The sequence below is a fragment of the Myiozetetes cayanensis genome, unplaced genomic scaffold, assembly GCF_022539395.1.
Source record: "Myiozetetes cayanensis isolate MyiCay16 unplaced genomic scaffold, myiCay2020 scf2-11, whole genome shotgun sequence".
Taxonomy (NCBI): domain Eukaryota; kingdom Metazoa; phylum Chordata; class Aves; order Passeriformes; family Tyrannidae; genus Myiozetetes; species Myiozetetes cayanensis.
This window is the reverse complement of record NW_026087411.1, coordinates 29,271,464-29,288,930: the sequence shown is the minus strand read 5'-3', so window position 1 is coordinate 29,288,930 and position 17,467 is coordinate 29,271,464. Positions and strand designations below refer to the sequence as shown.

The window sequence follows — 17,467 nt, the reverse complement described above, 5'->3', positions numbered from 1 at the left end:
CATATCAATCTTTCTATTTCTCCCATTCATCTAGAGAAAAAGACTGTCTGAGTACTGAACAAGGTGACTGAATTAGCTGACAAAATTTCATTCCTTCTATTTCTTCTTAAACAGCCAACTGATCCAACTGGCTAGGTGACAGAAACTGTCTGAATAACAGATTATAACCCAAACAGCGTACTTTAAAAGTGGCCATTTATTACAATGTCTTTTTTCCCTCCTCTATTTCTTGGAAAGCAAGTCACCTCAGTCTGCCTATCTCCACTGAATGAGATTTAGCAGCAGAGGGATTGTACTTGCACTCCCTGAACTCCCCCAGCTTTCCTTTGCTTTTGGAATATGTTCAGTCCCTTGTACGCTGCAGAACTGGATCATTGCTTTGAAGTTTTAGGAAAAGACACAGACCTGATTGCCGTAAACAACCTTTCTGATTATGCCTTACAGTGATGATGACTATTTCATTAACTTATTCAGCACCTTAAAATTAACAAACCAACCCCTTGTTTTTGGACTTCCCATCGGTTCCCTTCTCTCTTTCATTTTTCTGTCTAATCCAATAAGCATAATGAATAACTCTTCTAATTTATTAGCTCACAGCCAAATAGAGAAGCATCCCCACTTGAACTGTGAAGAATGTAATGTTACCTGTTGCATGATGAGATTTAATTTCTCATTCTGCTCCTGCAAATAGCTGTTGCTGTTTCAGTGGTTCCCTCTCTTTCTGTGAATCCCATTCCTTGAAACAAGATCTTAGTTCATAGAGGGGAAGAAAGGCACATGAAACTTCAGTGGTGTTACAAGATTGGATTTAGACCCTGTGCCAACAGCTTAGCTATGGTGGTGAGCTCTCAGTTGTCTCGCAAGTAGCCAGACTGTCCTCTGTGCACATGAGTAGCCACTGCAGCATCAAAGTTCCATTCCAATGTTTCAGGTGCAAACATTGCAGCTTCCTCACTAGAAGTGACCTTGCAAAGCCTTGCTTCCTTTTGGCCCCAAAATCCAAAGCCAAAGCTGTCCTGGTCTGACGAGTCTCAGTTAGAATCATAAAATTTATGGCTATGTTACCAATCACTGAAAAGCAGACTGACCTATTCAACCATAAACTAACCTGACCCTTACCCCTGCCCACTGGAATGGAGCCATCATCTCAGAGCGACCTCCATGGGTCTCGGAACAGTACTCTTCCATCCTCATTAAACACACTTTATGACAGTGGCTCTAGACACTAGAGTAACAGTTATGTAAGCTACTCACATTTTTGTGTAGTTAAATGTATTGCTGCCCTTCCAGCTTTTGTTAAGGCTTTTATGTTGGTGGTTTGTGTTTTTTTTTCCTTTTCCCTTAAATACTCCATTGTAATACTTTCTTTTTCATCCATACTCGCTCCAGTGTGAATTGGCTTCTAATCATCAAGTCCTCGTAAATTTTTCTTTTTTTTTTAAGAAAAAAAAGGACCAGGCAACCAGAATTGCTTTTGAATTAAAAACTTTGAAGAATTTCTCCAGTTCATATTTAGTCTTTTCTCCTCTTTTACTTTTGGAAATACTCGGCTCCGACCAAGTGTTTACCCTGGGTTTGTGACTTCTAAACTTCATCCAAATGTCTGTAAAGAAAAATGTCAATGCAAAGACCTGCTCTTTTGCATCTGAAATAATTGAATGAGTAGAGATAAAGATACTTCTTTCTTTGCTGTTATTAACATGATCTTCGTATTTTTTTCCAGTTTCATTTACATTAAACAGCTTTTCTTTTTTGTTCTTCATTTTCTTTAAGGACAAAGAGTCTCTTCTCCTCTCTCAAGCCCAGTGTATTGTTTTTGGTGACTATGAGGAAAAACAGAATTGTCCAGTGTACAGAATGCAGGAGCAAGAATTCTTGTCTTCTGACTTGCTCCAATATATACTGACCTTTGGATTCAGTATATCTGGTGTTTTCCTGGAGTATGGAATATGTTGTGAAATACTTGGTGTTTGTCACCCAGCAGTGCTGTAAGGCTTCCTTGGCGGTTGCAGAGGCCTTTCAAAATACTTGGCTAGAAGTTGTTAGTGCCATTGAAACAAGTTTTTACTTGTTGTACTTGTTAATAACTGCAAACTGTGCCTGTGCATCAGGAGAGGAGAACTGACCCTCAAGTTTTAACCTTGGCAGTTCTTTCACTAAGGCTCTGGACTAGATTTGTAAAGGTATTTAAGCATTATCCTAGTTAATATTTCAAGACCTAAGAGATTTATGCCTTGGAGACTAAATTTATTATTTTCAGAAAAGACCTAGAACTCTTAGGTCCCCAACATCTGCTGATTTAAAGTATGCAAAGGAATGCTGAAATACCTTTGAACCATCTGGGCCAGTATTACTTGCTAAGCATTTTATGCTCTTAGAAAACAGTGTGTGTCTAAATTCAGCTGCCTTGTTAAACTTGATATCTTTCTCTGTGACTAATTTTTGGCATGTTTTCTTCTTCGTTATTTGCGACTGCTGCCTGCATAGGACCTGCTAACTAACCCTTCCTCCTGTAAGCAGGTGAGTATCATTGTCTGCCTCCTGATCCTCTTGCAGTGTGTGTGAAGTCCCACACCTTGACATTATGGGGCCGTGACTCCTCTCATGCTACTCTTTCATATGCGCTTGCACTCTGCCTTCTGGGTGGGGAAGGTGATTACAAACACTTCCTTTAGTTGTATTAGCTCTAGAGTAGGAAGTAGTTCCTGTTCTTTTACTTAGTTATAATCTCACTGTCATTTCTGCTGGTGTTTGTATCCCCCTTTTTGATATGATCCTGAGGGAAAAAGGCCAGGGACAAAGAAGAATGTGAATGTGAACTCTTCCTTAACCAAAGTATTTGTCCCTCTAGTGGAGAACAAAAGGTGCTCTCAGGGAGTCTTCGCTCCCACTGTTCCCATCTGTGGTCCACCTGCTTTGGACAGTACTGAAGTCTTCAGATGCATTCACTAGCCATAAACTCTCTGATAAAGAAAATATTTCTTTGTGTAGAACTGGGCACTTTGGCTTGGCAGAAGGATTTGTGCCATCTGAGGACCAGAAGGGTTAGAATGGAGGAAAGTTGCATTTCAGCCTGATGAAGCCCTCAAAAAATTCAGCGAAAGACTAAAATGGTGTTTAGATAAGTAGAGATATTGGATTTCCCATATGTCTTTAAACTGGATACCTCTCAATTTATTCAGCATCTTAAGCAAAATTCTTGGCAATAATTTTGGTAAGAGCAATGCTCTGGGAAAAAGATTATTCAAATATCACAAGTGTCTCTAGTGGCTTCAGAAGAAAGTAGTTCTCACCATGAGTGCTCAGGGAACTATATTCAGAAAGTCTAGTCAGGATTTCTGCCACTGGGGGCAGCTAATACATAGCTCTGGGTCTTCTACTGTGGCAGTACACCAAGAAAGAAGTCAATATGGCTGAAATAGTTCCCTGAAGTACTGATAATTACTAGAACCTAGGATTCTGCCATGGTACCAGACCACAAGTTCTTCAGCTTATCAAAATCAAACTCTATTTGGAACAAGACAGCAATAGGATGAACATGTATAGTCATTCCAGCACTAAAATTTTAGTTGATTTTTGACTTTGCAATTAAAACATCAACCATGAAATACTCTTTGAAGCACATAACATAATATTATTCCAGATGGAAAGTTGATAAAGAATGATAGGATAAAACTTAGGCATCTTGTCTGTCAGGTTGGCAACAGCTCCAACTGTTTTTGCTTTCAGGGCTTGGCCTGTCTCACAAAAGCTAGTCACCACTGCCCTCTTGCTCAACTTCTTGGGTGTCTGAGAAAATGTGGATAGTGCATATGCAATCTGTTTTCCTTCATCTAGGCTTCGAATCTGGCTTCAGTAAAACCTGAGGCTTCATCTGCTTTTGCTTACACCTAACTCCAAGTATCTATAAATATCTACTCAATATGACTTTAAGAGAATATATTTTTAGATGAGACTAGTGCACTTCTTATGACCAAGCAGTAGGCCATGTTTGAACAGCTGAAGTTATTTGTTGAACCTTGTGTGTTGGGGAATTGGAAATGGCATGTAGGCTACTGTGCCAATCCATGCTGCATGGCTTTAAGAGAAGGTGACTAAACCCCCACCCCACATACACAGCCAAATGCTGAAACTTTTTTTTTTCCCTTGGGATGGCTGCTGGTTGTCACCATCCAGGTGTACTTGTGTGTCAACATTAGCTAGTGAGGATCAGTGAAACTTTGAAACCAAGAGCACTGACCAACAAGTACCATTCTTCCATTCAACAGCTGCCCATCTCCACCTTCCCCTATGTTCCTCCCCACAAACTCAGAAAACTCAGAAAAACCTCAAAATCTCTACATGCCAGATTATACTTGGGGATGCTAGTTATTCTGTCAGAAATAATGAACTTACCTAATGCCAATTTTTCCTTTGTTTGGAAACGCTATTTGATGTATCAAGTAACATTGCAATTTTTTTCTGCCAAGCTAGGCACTTTGGGCACATCCAGCAGAACTACCGTGTGCATGGCTTCAGCTGTGCATTGTACCTGCTTATAAATGCCACTTGGTATTGGTGGTGGCTCACTGCAGCACATTTGGACATGGCTTTATGAATCCCTTGTATATCCATGAACAACACAGATTCTTTGTGGCTGACTATAACAATAACTGAAACGACAACTAGCAATATGAATCTGTGATTTACATTAAACACTCCAATACTTGCAGGTCAAAATCTCTTGGATTAGTCATACTGATATAAGTAAGCCTTGAGTTGCAGAACTTTGAGTCCTGAGAATGAATTCTGGGAAGCACCACTGTAGGCTTGCCATGATCTAACACATTTCCCTGGGTATCTGCTGTTGACCACTCTCAGGAACAGCATTCTGGGGTAGATGGGCCTTTTGATCTGACTCAGCATGCTTGCTGTTTTATACTAAAAAAAAAGTCAAGTTGCTTATTTGACAGGTGCATTCAAAGCTAGATTATACTGGTAGATCTCAAAATCTCAAGCCCTGAGAATATGGGTCTCATGGAAAGGGATTTTTGAAAATGTTCCAGCAGCAGTTAGCTGGGAAGATAAAAACTCTTTCCAATTCTCTCTTCTCTGTTGGTAACTACAGTGCTATTATTGAGAATCAACACCTTTAATCATTACCTCTACTGCCCTTTAAGGAATGGTGTTAAAAGATACTGAAAAGTAACTACAGAAAACCAATCTCTGGAAGTGAAACAAATACCATGACTGTCATGTGTAGGCAGGACAAGGAAACAGAAAGAGGCTTCTGGATGGTCAGACTGAGTTTGCAAATATTTTTTCTCTATGTCCTGTGACAAACATTCTGGACAAGATTTTCTAGGGAGTTTTTTTCAGGTGATGAATACAGCAGTGGGGATATACATAGAACTTTGGAAAATATTTCTGTACAATTCAATGTATTAATTAGTTTTTAAAAGAGAAGATAGTTTAGATGTAGATTTTGACCATTTAGTAAGGTAAATGCCATTGTGCCCTATTGTTTGCATCTCTCATATAATATGGATTGATCAGGTCCAATGCCAGCCTTAAGAGATGACAGAAGGATTTTTACTGATTGTGCTTCAGTCTTTGAGAATGTTGAGTAACCTGTGCAGGAGGTGCATCCACTGAAGGATATGCTGTGACACCAGTGGGCTATATCATAATGTGCATGATTTTCCTGTCATGCCAGTTTTTCACATTTGCATAATAACATAACTATTGGTAGGGTGAGCCCACTACGTCAGAACCGGGTCCAGTATTTGGGATGAAAGATGATCTCATAGGTATTAATGAATTATTTCTGTTTGTCTAGTAATACAGGATGTACCTACATGCTTTCTACCCTTCTTGTCTCTTTTTCTTACCATGTGGGTGGATTTTTCTAGTTTGGGATGGGTTTGTTCATTACACTCCGCTAAAGCAATCAGTCTTGGTTGAGAAACATAATACTGATTGTTTTCCCTCCTTTTGAAATATATGCAGAAAGAGATGGGCTCAACAGAAGACCTTTACCTCTCCACGCGAAAGGTGAAAGAGCTCTCTGTGATCGATGGCAGGAGGGCCCAGAATTGTGTCATTCTCCTTTCCAAGTAAGTGTGACTAACCCTTAGCTCACAGGGCATGCCATGGTCAATGCTGGGGCAAGAGGGAATGGAATTAAACAAATGGACATGTTTCTTTTCCCAGCTAGACCTGCTAATACCTGCAGGGCCTCAGACAAACCTCTCTTATGGTTTCATAAAAGCATGTCTGTCCAACGTTATCTCACTTGATAAAAATATGTGCGTAGACACATTTTGTGCATCAAACAGCTGAACACCAGCAGGTACCTGAAGACTCATCATCAGAAAACTACCACTACTCACTGCTGGATGAAAGCAGATCTTTGACAGTGCTTGCACTTCACTCTAAGTGATGTGTGCCCCATGTTCTCTGTCTGTCACTTGTCTCTTGTGTGTTTCTTTCTAAATGTTGCTCTGAGCATCTCTGTCTGGAATAAGGAAGAGCTGAGAATGATGTTCAGTTTTGTCATTTTGGACTTGTGGTGAGAACGGTGGTAAACATAGGGTGACATATTCAAGAGTTAGGTCTTCTGTTTGCAAATTAGGTGTTGGAAGCCAGCAGTTCCCTTTGCGTATTCCTACAATGACTAATGCATTCAAATGCAGTGACATCAGGGCCCTTTATATCTTCTCATGTCTTCCTGCCAACATAAGTACTGTCATGGATGTCTGTCTCCAGCTATCAAATTTGTGCAGATGCTGATCAATCTGAGAAAGTTGCTTTTCCTACCAGAGGAGTGACAGCAAGGCTGGAGACAGAACCTAAAGCTGTGGCAGTACTGAGCAGAAAATCTGTTCCAATGATCAGTCGAAAATAGGGGTTCATACAGATGTGATGCTTTTCTGCTCCAGCAAGCTAATAGTTAAAAGCAAAGTTTCAGCCAAACCACTGGGACTGGAATGAGTTCTTTCCATCGCTTAGTGAAACCCACGGAGGCTCTCATTATGCTACTTATGTGGCATTAGCCTGCATGTCAGCAGGACCCCCACCACCCAAACCTTCAGTGAGGGAAGGCTTACATTTCTCTCTCTGCAGCAGTTGCCAGCGCATGTCTTTGCTGGTGTTGGCAGCTGACTGAGGCTGGGGCAGAGGAATGGGGAGGCACAGAGGCAACAGGATTTTCATGCTGTTTGATGGACCTACTAAATTGTGTCCGAGGTTTGGGTTAACTCATGTAAGCAGGTGGAACATTTCCTAGAAGTGGTAACATAATGTGTGCAGTTTGCTGGGCTGAGGAAAATCCAGGAAGGTGGTCCGTGACTTGGTATGGCACTAGATATTTATTACAAAAATCTTCTGTCTCCAAAACAAAAGCTGTGTGGATGGCAGTAATATGTGTTTTTCAACATTCACCTCTTTCTGCCATGCAAGTCTGGGTGATTCTTACTGGAGAAGAATCCTCTCTATACAGTGAGAGAGAAAGGATGGTCTCTGTGTTTTATTCTCCCTTCTGCTGCCTCCAGCAGCAGTGTCATTGAAGCATGAACTTTGCACTTCTAGACAGTGTGTGTTCATTCTAGGTGTGACATGAAGTCAGTCCACCTCAAACTGCTCTTCTGGACTCAAACCAGAGGTGAAAAACTGTTTTTTTGTCACTGTCAGCTTCTCCACTAGGAACTATCTTGCTCTTATTGCAGGCCTAACATGGGTGATAGAGATTTGGAGGCTGAGCTGTCCCTAAGGAGCCTGCCAGTTTGTGTTGTGCCCTGTTAATTATCCTGTGCTGTGCTATTGAAAACACCAATTTCCAGGGCTATCACTGGCTTAGATAATTTTAAGTTTTTAACAGGTAGTGTTACACCTAGAATATCAGAAATATCTTACAGCTTGGCCCAGGATTGGTGTTCCTCCCCAAATTTCCCTTTTAAATGCAACCAGAGAAGCAAAAATCTTTGAGAACTAAAATAACACCTCTACATTCATGCCTCTTTTGCTCTTTGTGTTTATATGGTTCTATTATTAAAGACAGCAATTGGGAGGATTTGCTGCAGACAATAATTGAAAGGGTTTTATGACCCCTTTGCAGTTTTTTTCATTACCTGCTTCTTCCCCCTTTAGGTTAAACCCTACAGGAGAGATGCTCCCAGCCAAACCATCCCTGTCTGCTGCCATGCCCTTGCTGTCCTGCAGCACACCTCACACACATGTGCATGTGGGTGTGCACACATGTTCAATGGCAGGGGATTTTAAACTGGTGACAAACAAAGAGAGTTTGTGCAACCCTGAGCTTTCAGGTTACCACGCTATCTGCCAACAGCTGTTTCCAATTGACTCTTACTGTGCATATATCCCTGTAGTTTATTCCCCCTTTGTTTATGCTAAACTGTCGTGTCCTTTAAAGTAAAATAGCTGCATGGGTTGGGTTTTCTTTCCCTCCCCTACTCAAATGTTTTTGTTTTACTAACACTGTGTTAGAAGGGGTCAGGCAGAGCTCATATTTCATATGGTCCAACAAGCCAAAACCTAGCAAGAATGAGAAAGAGATGTCTCTTGCTTTCTTTTGCAGAGAGACTGCAGCATGGTAGACTGAAAAGAGATGAAAACTGAATTGCTAGTTTATTTTTGCTGACAGTTAACAGACTCGTAAGCCTTCCTCCCCATTTCCATCTCTGTTTCCATAAAAAAACCTCTATTTCAGCTACTGGATAGTAGTAGATCTTTCAGTGTTCCTGCAGAGGAAGGATTAAATTATCTTTTTTTAACAGAGCCTGATGGATCTAAAACAAAGCTCTGTTCCATAGGTCCACTTTAAAAGTTTGAACAGGCACAAGATGAGTTTATCTCACAGTATTTCCAGTAGGTCATAGTTTAACTAGGACATGGAACCATCTGTTTGTGGTGAGTTCAGGAGGCCACCAACCTCCAGTTTAGCTTTCTTAATGATGTTTCTTACAGATACTTCTGTCACACTGGAAATCTGCTATCTCTCATGAACTTCCTGATGTCTTCAGTTTCCTCCAGGCTGGAGATTTAGTGTCAGACTTGTATGGTCTGAAGGAGTCATCCCAGATCCCCATGTTTCCCTGCTTTCACCTAGCAGCTGGAAATTTCTCTGACCTCTCTCACCAGTATGGCTTCTCCCTACCTCCATTACTTAAGTCATGGGTAATATTTTCACTGCTCTACTGTAAAAGTAGAGCGTAAAGTACCATATCTTTAAATGTTCTTGCAGAACATGCCCAAAATATGTATCATTTACTTTCTTGGTCTATGAAACGCTCTGGAGAGATTCAGTTCTCTAAGACATCTTGTTTGGAAGAAGGCTGAACATATACTTGCAGAACTTTTTTTTTTCACAAGTTATTTTGCATGAATTTCAGAAAAATAATTATATCAGTGTTCTTCTGAGATGTGTTTGTTACTCCTGTGGCCCAGAGTCAGCAGTAACCTTCTCAAGAGGAAGGTTACTGGAAACAGTAGGAATGCTAGCAAAATGTCACAAAACCAGTAGTAGCAGAAGGCAGAATCTGACTACACAATAGTAGTTTTAAATGTGAATATGACAGTAGATAGATACTAGCAGGCAGCTTTACCAAATGTTTGTGGCTTTCATGATTTTCAATTCAAATATCAATAAGGGAGAAGAAAAGGGTCTTGGGCAGAATTTTCAAAGAGAATACTGGAGAGATCAAGTATTTTTCTCACATCACTGTAGCTTATCAGTGCTTTTAAACCCTTTCAGTTCAGACATTAAGAGGACAAGTCATTCAGCCAATGTCAGTCTCCATGTACTGCCTCTGCACTGCCCCCAGTCCCTATGTGCCTTTCTGCCATGTGACAGTACAGTGTTCATCCTTATTTCACAGTAGATTCGAAGTAGTATGATATTCTGGGATACAGATCATATCTTGATACAGAAACAGCTAATCTGACTCAGTAGTTCAGTTTCTTAGAGTGCTGTCTTGAAAAACATTGGGCAACAAGCCCTCCTGGGTTCCTGAGGAGATTTTCTGGTTTCAAGTGAATGTCTGCAATAAATGGTTTTACTTGCTGTCCTGAGTATGATATTCAAAGGCAAACCGAGCATGTTAGTCAATGCTATCCTGTCTTAGGTCGCAACTAGGAACCAGGAGGTAGGGTTGTGATAAAAGATGAACCACTCCCTCATCAATATCTGACTGTAATTTGGGGACTCCCAAGTTTGGCCCTGCCTCTTCTTGAGTAAGAAAGATGTCATCTCCAGATCCTTCTTGGAAGGAAATGGAGAGTATTTGGATAAAAAGTGGCTTGGTCACCCATGAGCTTTTGCTGAAGGAGGACAGGAAAAGAAAAGCCTGTTTCTTTATGCACTTACCAGAATACTTTCATAGTGAAGTGCTTAAAAGGCACTGGTGGATTTTTTTCCCAACACGTTGATGTAATGGTGTAAGATGTACCTGGTAAAATGTCCCAACTGTTGTGCCACAGAAGTTAAAGCACTGTTGTCTTCATTGACAAGCTGAGGATGTGGAAAGAATGGCTACATCTTTCTGTCTTCTGACTGAGTGTGCAGTCAGACCAGCCTGACTCCTGAATGCTGCTTCTGAGAGGAGGCTGCTATGGGATAGTGACAATAAATATTCCCAAAACACAGCTATTGAACAGCCTGTAGCTTGGCAGTTGTACAGAGCCTTAGGAGAGCTAAGGAGTTAGAGAAAGCTTATGTCTACAGTCACAAGGTTTGGGAATGAATTAACTAGTAGTCTGTGTGAAATGACTTGTGGAGATAGAGAATTCTACAGTCAGCAATAAAGATTTGCGTGGGCTATACAAACTGGCCTTAGGATGTAGCTAAGTATCAATCAGTGCCTCTCACTGTCACAGCTACTATTGTTGGCATCTTTTGGAAGCACCGTATTTCAGTAGGAGCTATAAAATGACCTTGATACATGATAATCAATCCCCTTCTCCAAGGTAAGAGTGGGACTGTGATCCCTGTTCTGTGGGAGCTTAACATAGCTACAAAAAATCTGCAGGTTCTCTGTTAGTGGGCAAGCATTCTTTTTTCTCAAAAGCTGAGCAAGATCCAAGGAACAAGCCCATGAAGTAATTTCCTCAGAGGGGGAGATGGTTAATGAGTGACAAGTATTCTGCTTTGATTCATGTGAGGAAGAAATGAAGGGGGGAGGTTACTGTGAGTTAAATCAATGGGTATATTTAAGGAGGAAAAATGAGTGAGCACTAAATGTCTGTAAGGGAAGTTGATGTAAAACTGCAACATGTCTCCCAGGCATGTTCTGAGTCAGGCTACCAGTGTTCTCCAAGAGGACGAAACAATAAACCACTTGATGTCTGCAAGTGAAGCTGGTGTTAAATCAGTCGAGGTGTCCTGGGGAGATTAGTGATGAATTACTCTACAGAGTCAATAGAGATTATTTATGAAGCCAGAGGGGATAGAGGGAGGCAGGCTAAGTACCATATCAGAAGTTATTTGGTAGTTGTTGAGCTTTAACATTGCTTGAAGATGACTCAAGCAGTTGGACTTCCATATGCTGCCACCAGATGTACGGGTGAGGGCAGAAGGAGGGAGTATTCTCCATGAAGATCTGTTCTTTTCGTCATCTGACCAGTGTCAGGCTGCTGTTGAAAAAACAGCCAGTATCTGTGCTATGAATGAATGTGCTGCAGCTGAGGAAAGGGGCACTGTGTTTTGTTCTGGTCACATTTACTTCCTGAATCGTGATCCCAGGATACATGATTTAGAGAAGTGTAAGGCAGAGGAAATATAGCTTGAATTGTACACTGTTCCAAATTGAGTTACCTCCAGGAACAGGAGGAAGAGTGCCTGGATCTGCAAAGCTTATAAGAAAGTCATTGCAGACTTTCCAAGAGATACCAAAATGTAATTTCTGTAGTGTAAATTTTTGGGCCATAATCCCACTTTAATTTGGTGTCTGTCTCTTATAAGTTTTAGGCTCTGAGGGATGCCTCTATTCAGTTTTAAATTGAAAGATTTTACACATCTGCTTTAGGTTCTTCTTTAATCAGTTCACCTGTTTCTGTTTAAAAGCAGCACATCTGTTTCACATTACTCTGGCCATCTTTAGAATCTGCTGCATGGCTGGGCATGAGTTTTGAAAATACAAGAAGAATCACTTGATTAACAATTCTTTGGCCAGTTATTCAGCGAGTTTTTAAGTAGGGAGATCTATGTTTTGTGCCATTGATGCTCTTGAAATGCATCCTGTCCAAGAAGAAGAACAAACCCATTTTAGAAAAGTAAGATTGTTCTGCTGTAAATTTTTCCATACTTGTAATTAGATTGGTAATAATCTAGGATGCACACCTGCAGGCACCGTGACCCTGTTACAGTCCTGTAAGTGACCGAGTTAAATTGCTTCTTGGCAGGGGACTGGCGAGCTTTCTCTCTACTGCAGGCTAAACCACTCAAGCCAGATGTTTTTCTGCTGATGGCAGAGGGCACAGAACGATCCAAGAAATCAGTGTGTTTGTATAACTGTCTGTCCTTGGGGCTCTCAATTATTTTTGAACAGAAGATGTTTTGAAGTGTATTTAGTGCTGATGAATGGCAGCAAACAGAGGAGCTTGGAGTCTGAAGTCCTTGGGCTCCTGAGCTGAACAGCAAGATCAGCAATAATGTGCACGACATCATTGTGTTGATCTACCTCAACCCTGCTTATTTGTTCTTGTTTACTGCATCCCCAAACACACACAGAGGTACTTGCACTGTGTAATGGGTGGTCAGTGCAGTAATTGCTCAAGTTATTTGCATGGAAAAAAATATGAAACTCACCCTCATTCTTTTCAACCTCAATGAAAATAGCAACAAAACCCCCTTCACCCCAGTGTTAATAGGATGGTTTATTGCATTCCCTCTCACAGGCTGTGTGCCTGTGTTATGAGACACACTAATCTTCAGACTCCGGATTCTTAAAAATGCAAAGGTGCTCTCTAAAGGAAAAATAACCCACAAAATGTAACACTTTAACAACTGCAGGCACCAAATTGTTTGGCATGTGTAATATGTGTGTGCTAGGAACCAGATCCACAGCCACCAATTTCAGCCCTCATCTGGTCACAGTGTTCAATCAGTTCGGGGTCACACAGCCATGGACTTTGCAATTCATTATTAAAGCCAAAAGTAACCCATTTTCTGATTGATGCTGTAAACTTTATGCAGAAGTCCATGTACTGAAGTTCGTTGCTTTGATCTGGAGTCAAACTGATGACCTGAAGTAAAAAGTTTTCAGCCTTCTCACTGTAAAACTTTTAATCCTTATGTCTTATCCAAGCGTAGTCCAATTATGTAGCTTTTCTGGAAATTCGGTATGTAATCTTGCTTAGCTGGTATCAGTTTGCCCTCCTTGTCAAAAGAAGACATGATGACCAGCTAGGAACAGAATAAGAGCAATTAGTTTAGAGATGTAATCCATAAAAGCTTTCAAATGTCTGTTGATTCACATTTTAGTTTCCAGCTGTTGGTTATATTGGGCAATATTAAAATGTTTTAAGTTTCTTAGATTTAGTAATATTTCCTGTTATAAAAATAAAGCTTTTCTTTTGCTTTTACCTAGTTCCAAAAATATGATTCTATCCAAATGGCAATGTGAAATTTCAACATGGAATTTTTTAGCACTGAAGACAAAAACATTTTGTCTCATGCATCAACCCGTCTCTTATTTATATTTGCATTTTCTCTTTCTGCTGTTAATTAATTATGTTGATTGTAAAAGGCCTATGGAGACTGTAGACTTCACTCCTCAGATATTTTTTTCACACTGTCCTGTTTCAGTCCCAAAATTGAGACAGCCTTTCCTTTATGGTTCCTTTGGAACTCCTCTACTGTCCTGAAATGACTGGTGAGAATGTCGTGGTTTGGTGCTGGTGGGGTAGAATTTCTCATTCATGCATTTCTTTGTTGACGTCTGCTCTGAGAACCACCAAGTTCATTTCATGTGTCCATCATCTCAGTGATGATCCAGCTGCCCTGGATTTCAAGTGGAGACCTCAAGACTTTTTATTTTTTCTTAATTTATTCTGTGTTTAGTTGTAGCTGATGACCCCTACTCGTTGCACACAGGTGGACAGAAGTAGGTGGTAAGGAGAGTGTAATTTTAGTACCTTAGGTAACGTTAATAAGCTCTTGTTTATGAAACATGGATATGTAGATGCTGTCTATCCCTTCATCAGCTGTCACTGCGGAAAGAGTTAACTTACCTAGCACAGCAAGTCTTCTTACAAGAAACCCTGTTCTCAGTAAGGGAATGTTCAGTCCTATTATTTGTTACTCTGTGAGATGCTTTAATATTCACAAGTTGGGTTGTTACATGGGCTCGCAGTCTTAAATCACATGGATTTGAGGAGTTTTACTACAGCAAAAGAACTTGATGAGGGAGGTATCTGGTATGGGGAAAGCTGGAAGCACTTTTGATTTATGAGGACCTGATTGTTCTTAATCACCATCTGATTTTTGATGTGTGTTTGATTAGCTGAAGAGGATAAAAACATGTGATCTATAAAATCTCTGTCTTTAGGACTGATTTGTTCATCTTACTGAATACTCTGGAGTAGTAACTTCACAGTAGAGCTTGCCAGGGTTGTTTCATGCCTATTTAGTGCAGTGTTTCAGGACTCCTACTTTCTGAACTGTCAGAGTCATATAAGCTTTGAACTAATGGTACAATGTTGATACTTTTGAAAGGCTGAAGCTGTCTAATGAAGAAATCAGACAAGCAATATTGAAAATGGATGAACAAGAAGACCTAGCAAAGGATATGCTTGAGCAGGTGAGAAAGATTGCAGTCAGATATAACTTATTTTTAATCCTTCATTGCCTTTTTTTCAAGTGGATGTATATACTGGCTCTGCTGGTGTTTCTGCAGATCTGAACTTGGCCCTGCCATGTCAGTGTAACTGCACATGGGAGCATGAGAAAAGTATTTTTCCCAATGTTGTCGGGGTATACCTCTGTCCTGTAACTGTATTTGTATCAGGTTGATTTCATAAGTTTTCCTTTTTAATGCAAAATATGCAGATTACAGGTGGTATGAGTTTATATTCATGGTCTCTCTTTTCCCATAATTTTTTTCCATTTTTTGTTCTTCTTTTCTCTTTTCTTCATCTCCCTTCTTTGCCTGCAGCTTTTCTTTTGGGAAATGCCAGGAACCAGGCTATGTACATCGATGGTTAGAACCAGGACTAGGAGAGATCTTGCATTAGAACTGGAATGGTTGGAAAGGGAGTCAGAGACTTACATCCCTGGCACTTGGTCGACTATGTAACTTGTGAGGAAAAAAACCCCCACAATTAAACCACCATTGCCCTATTTCCCCCATTTGCAGATGGTGACAGATGATGCTTTGACCAAAGATGCAAAGATGATAACAAGTTCCTTAGCAGTGTTATGAACTGTCTAACAAATACAATTCTCTCTTTCTGTGCAGTCACAGTATTTAATCATGTACAAAAGGCTTTTCCACTTTGGAAATTTATAGCCTATTTGCCACTTTACCTGAATGCTCACAGCTGCTCCAGAAGTAACTGCAAGCTCCCAGTGCTCCACACCTTTGAATATCATATTTTTGCAGAGTGGAGTAAAATATTAAGAAGCGATAAAAAGCAAAGTGCTTGATACGCCTTATGAGCAGTTTTTGTGGGCGTGCAATGAGGCTGTGTGCATGGCAGTATTTATGACCATACTAAAGCACAGCTACAATCAGATATGTCAAAAATCTGTCAAAGTATGAGCTTTTAAGGTCAGCATATGAATAGCAGCCAGTGTCAGAGGCTATATCCAGTTGCTTGGTTATTGTTTATTGTTTCAGCAGTGTTGGGCATACCCAGGAGAGAGATAGATGAGGCTTTGTGTATAGTCTGTGATAGGCATGATGGGTACTTCACAGTGTGTGGGACACATCCTGCTCTTGTTTTCACCAATCTAAACTCCAAGTAATGCTGTGGGAATCAAGTTCCCTCTGTATTTCCCCTTGGGTAAGTGGCAGTAGCACTTGGCCTTTAAGATTTTGAAATGGGAAATTCCCTGTAGAATTAAAAATTAATCTTAATGGGGTCAGTGAAGGATAAAGACAGAACAGCAAGCAAAGGTTTAGAAAAGGTCAGTTTTGTAGACACAGCTGCACTTTTTTGAAGTTATGGTCACACGGCTGAGTCAATGTAATTCTTCCCCATGGTAGCAGAGAAATCTGAGGGCCTTCTCTCTCCATCAGAGTTTGTTTGTGCCTTTCTGTTTTCCTTCTCATTTTCCTTGGATCTTATATCTCAGTGTTTGATTTGTGTCTCTCACTGTAGCTACTGAAGTTCGTTCCTGAAAAGAGTGATACTGACCTGCTGGAGGAGCATAAACATGAAATTGAGCGCATGGCCCGAGCAGATCGTTTCCTCTTTGAGATGAGCAGGTCTGTTTGATACATTATGGGAAAGTGCACACAGGACTTCTTGGAAGCAGCTGTAATTGTTATTGAAAATGGATCATCTGGCACTGGAGGGAATGTGCAAGAGATTGTGGGCCAGCATTACACCCTGCTTTTGCCAGAAGCCCACAAATGTTACAAGTATTCCGTTCATGACACAAAATTTTTACTGACGATAAGCATAAGCACTCTCTGTTCACAAGGCCTAGTCCTGGGATGGCAAGCAGGAGTCTGCCTCCTCTGCCTAAACTTGTCCACAAAAAGGAATTCATATCCAAGTATGGATACATACATGTAGTGTAGCCAGGAGTCAGGTTTTCATATCGATCCCTTTTCCAATCAGTTATCCATTTCCTCATCCTCTGACCCTCTTTCTTGTTCCAGCTTTACTACACCCCTAATCAGGATTAACATCTTGTTCTGCTAGTTGAGGTGCATCTGGCATCTCCATAACTCATACTTTGAGAGTAATGGGAATTCTTCCAGCTCCTTTTCAGCTGAGATCAAGATATGACTTGAGGTCCTCAATTTTCTTAACAAGATTGATTATATAGTTATATGTTTGAACTATGTCTGTAATCCCAGCCTAGGCCTCATGGGACTGAACATCCAACCATTAGATTATGTGGGCAGCATATTGGCCCTGGGCTTTTAGATTTCCAGTTCAGTGTTGGCTTTCCTTTACCCTTCATGCAGGATCGACCACTACCAGCAACGGCTGCAGGCATTATTCTTTAAGAAGAAGTTTCCAGAGAGGCTGGCAGAAGCAAAACCAAAAGTGGAAGGTATGGTTAATAAAGCTTTTGCCATGAGTTGGCTAGAGGGGCAGGGAAGGTCAAGAGAGGCTTGTTTTCAAAAGAGATGATGTTATGCATGCCATGTTTGTAGGGCCAGTGGCCAGTGACCCAAAGCATGTCATATCCTAAGCAATTAATTCTGTCTGACACTCTTCTTGCACTCATTGACTTAATAAAGCCGGTTTCACGATTGTTACACTGTAAATATGACCTGACAGATGTGACTGTGCT

The 17,467-nt window shown here is 40.7% G+C and overlaps 1 protein-coding gene across 3 annotated transcripts in view; it reads left to right on the top strand.

Moving 5' to 3' along the window:
- The window catches only part of DAAM2 (dishevelled associated activator of morphogenesis 2), a 201,005-nt gene that overhangs the window by 159,154 nt on the left and 24,384 nt on the right, over positions 1 to 17,467 (top strand). For 2 of the 3 annotated variants that reach the window (XM_050314848.1, XM_050314847.1), the window contains exons 16-20: positions 2,488 to 2,520; positions 5,989 to 6,095; positions 14,711 to 14,795; positions 16,318 to 16,424; positions 17,136 to 17,224. In XM_050314848.1, coding sequence (XP_050170805.1) covers positions 2,488 to 2,520; positions 5,989 to 6,095; positions 14,711 to 14,795; positions 16,318 to 16,424; positions 17,136 to 17,224 — 421 coding nt within the window. The remainder of the gene's footprint in view (positions 1 to 2,487; positions 2,521 to 5,988; positions 6,096 to 14,710; positions 14,796 to 16,317; positions 16,425 to 17,135; positions 17,225 to 17,467) is intronic. The other variant, XM_050314849.1, reaches the window with a different exon arrangement.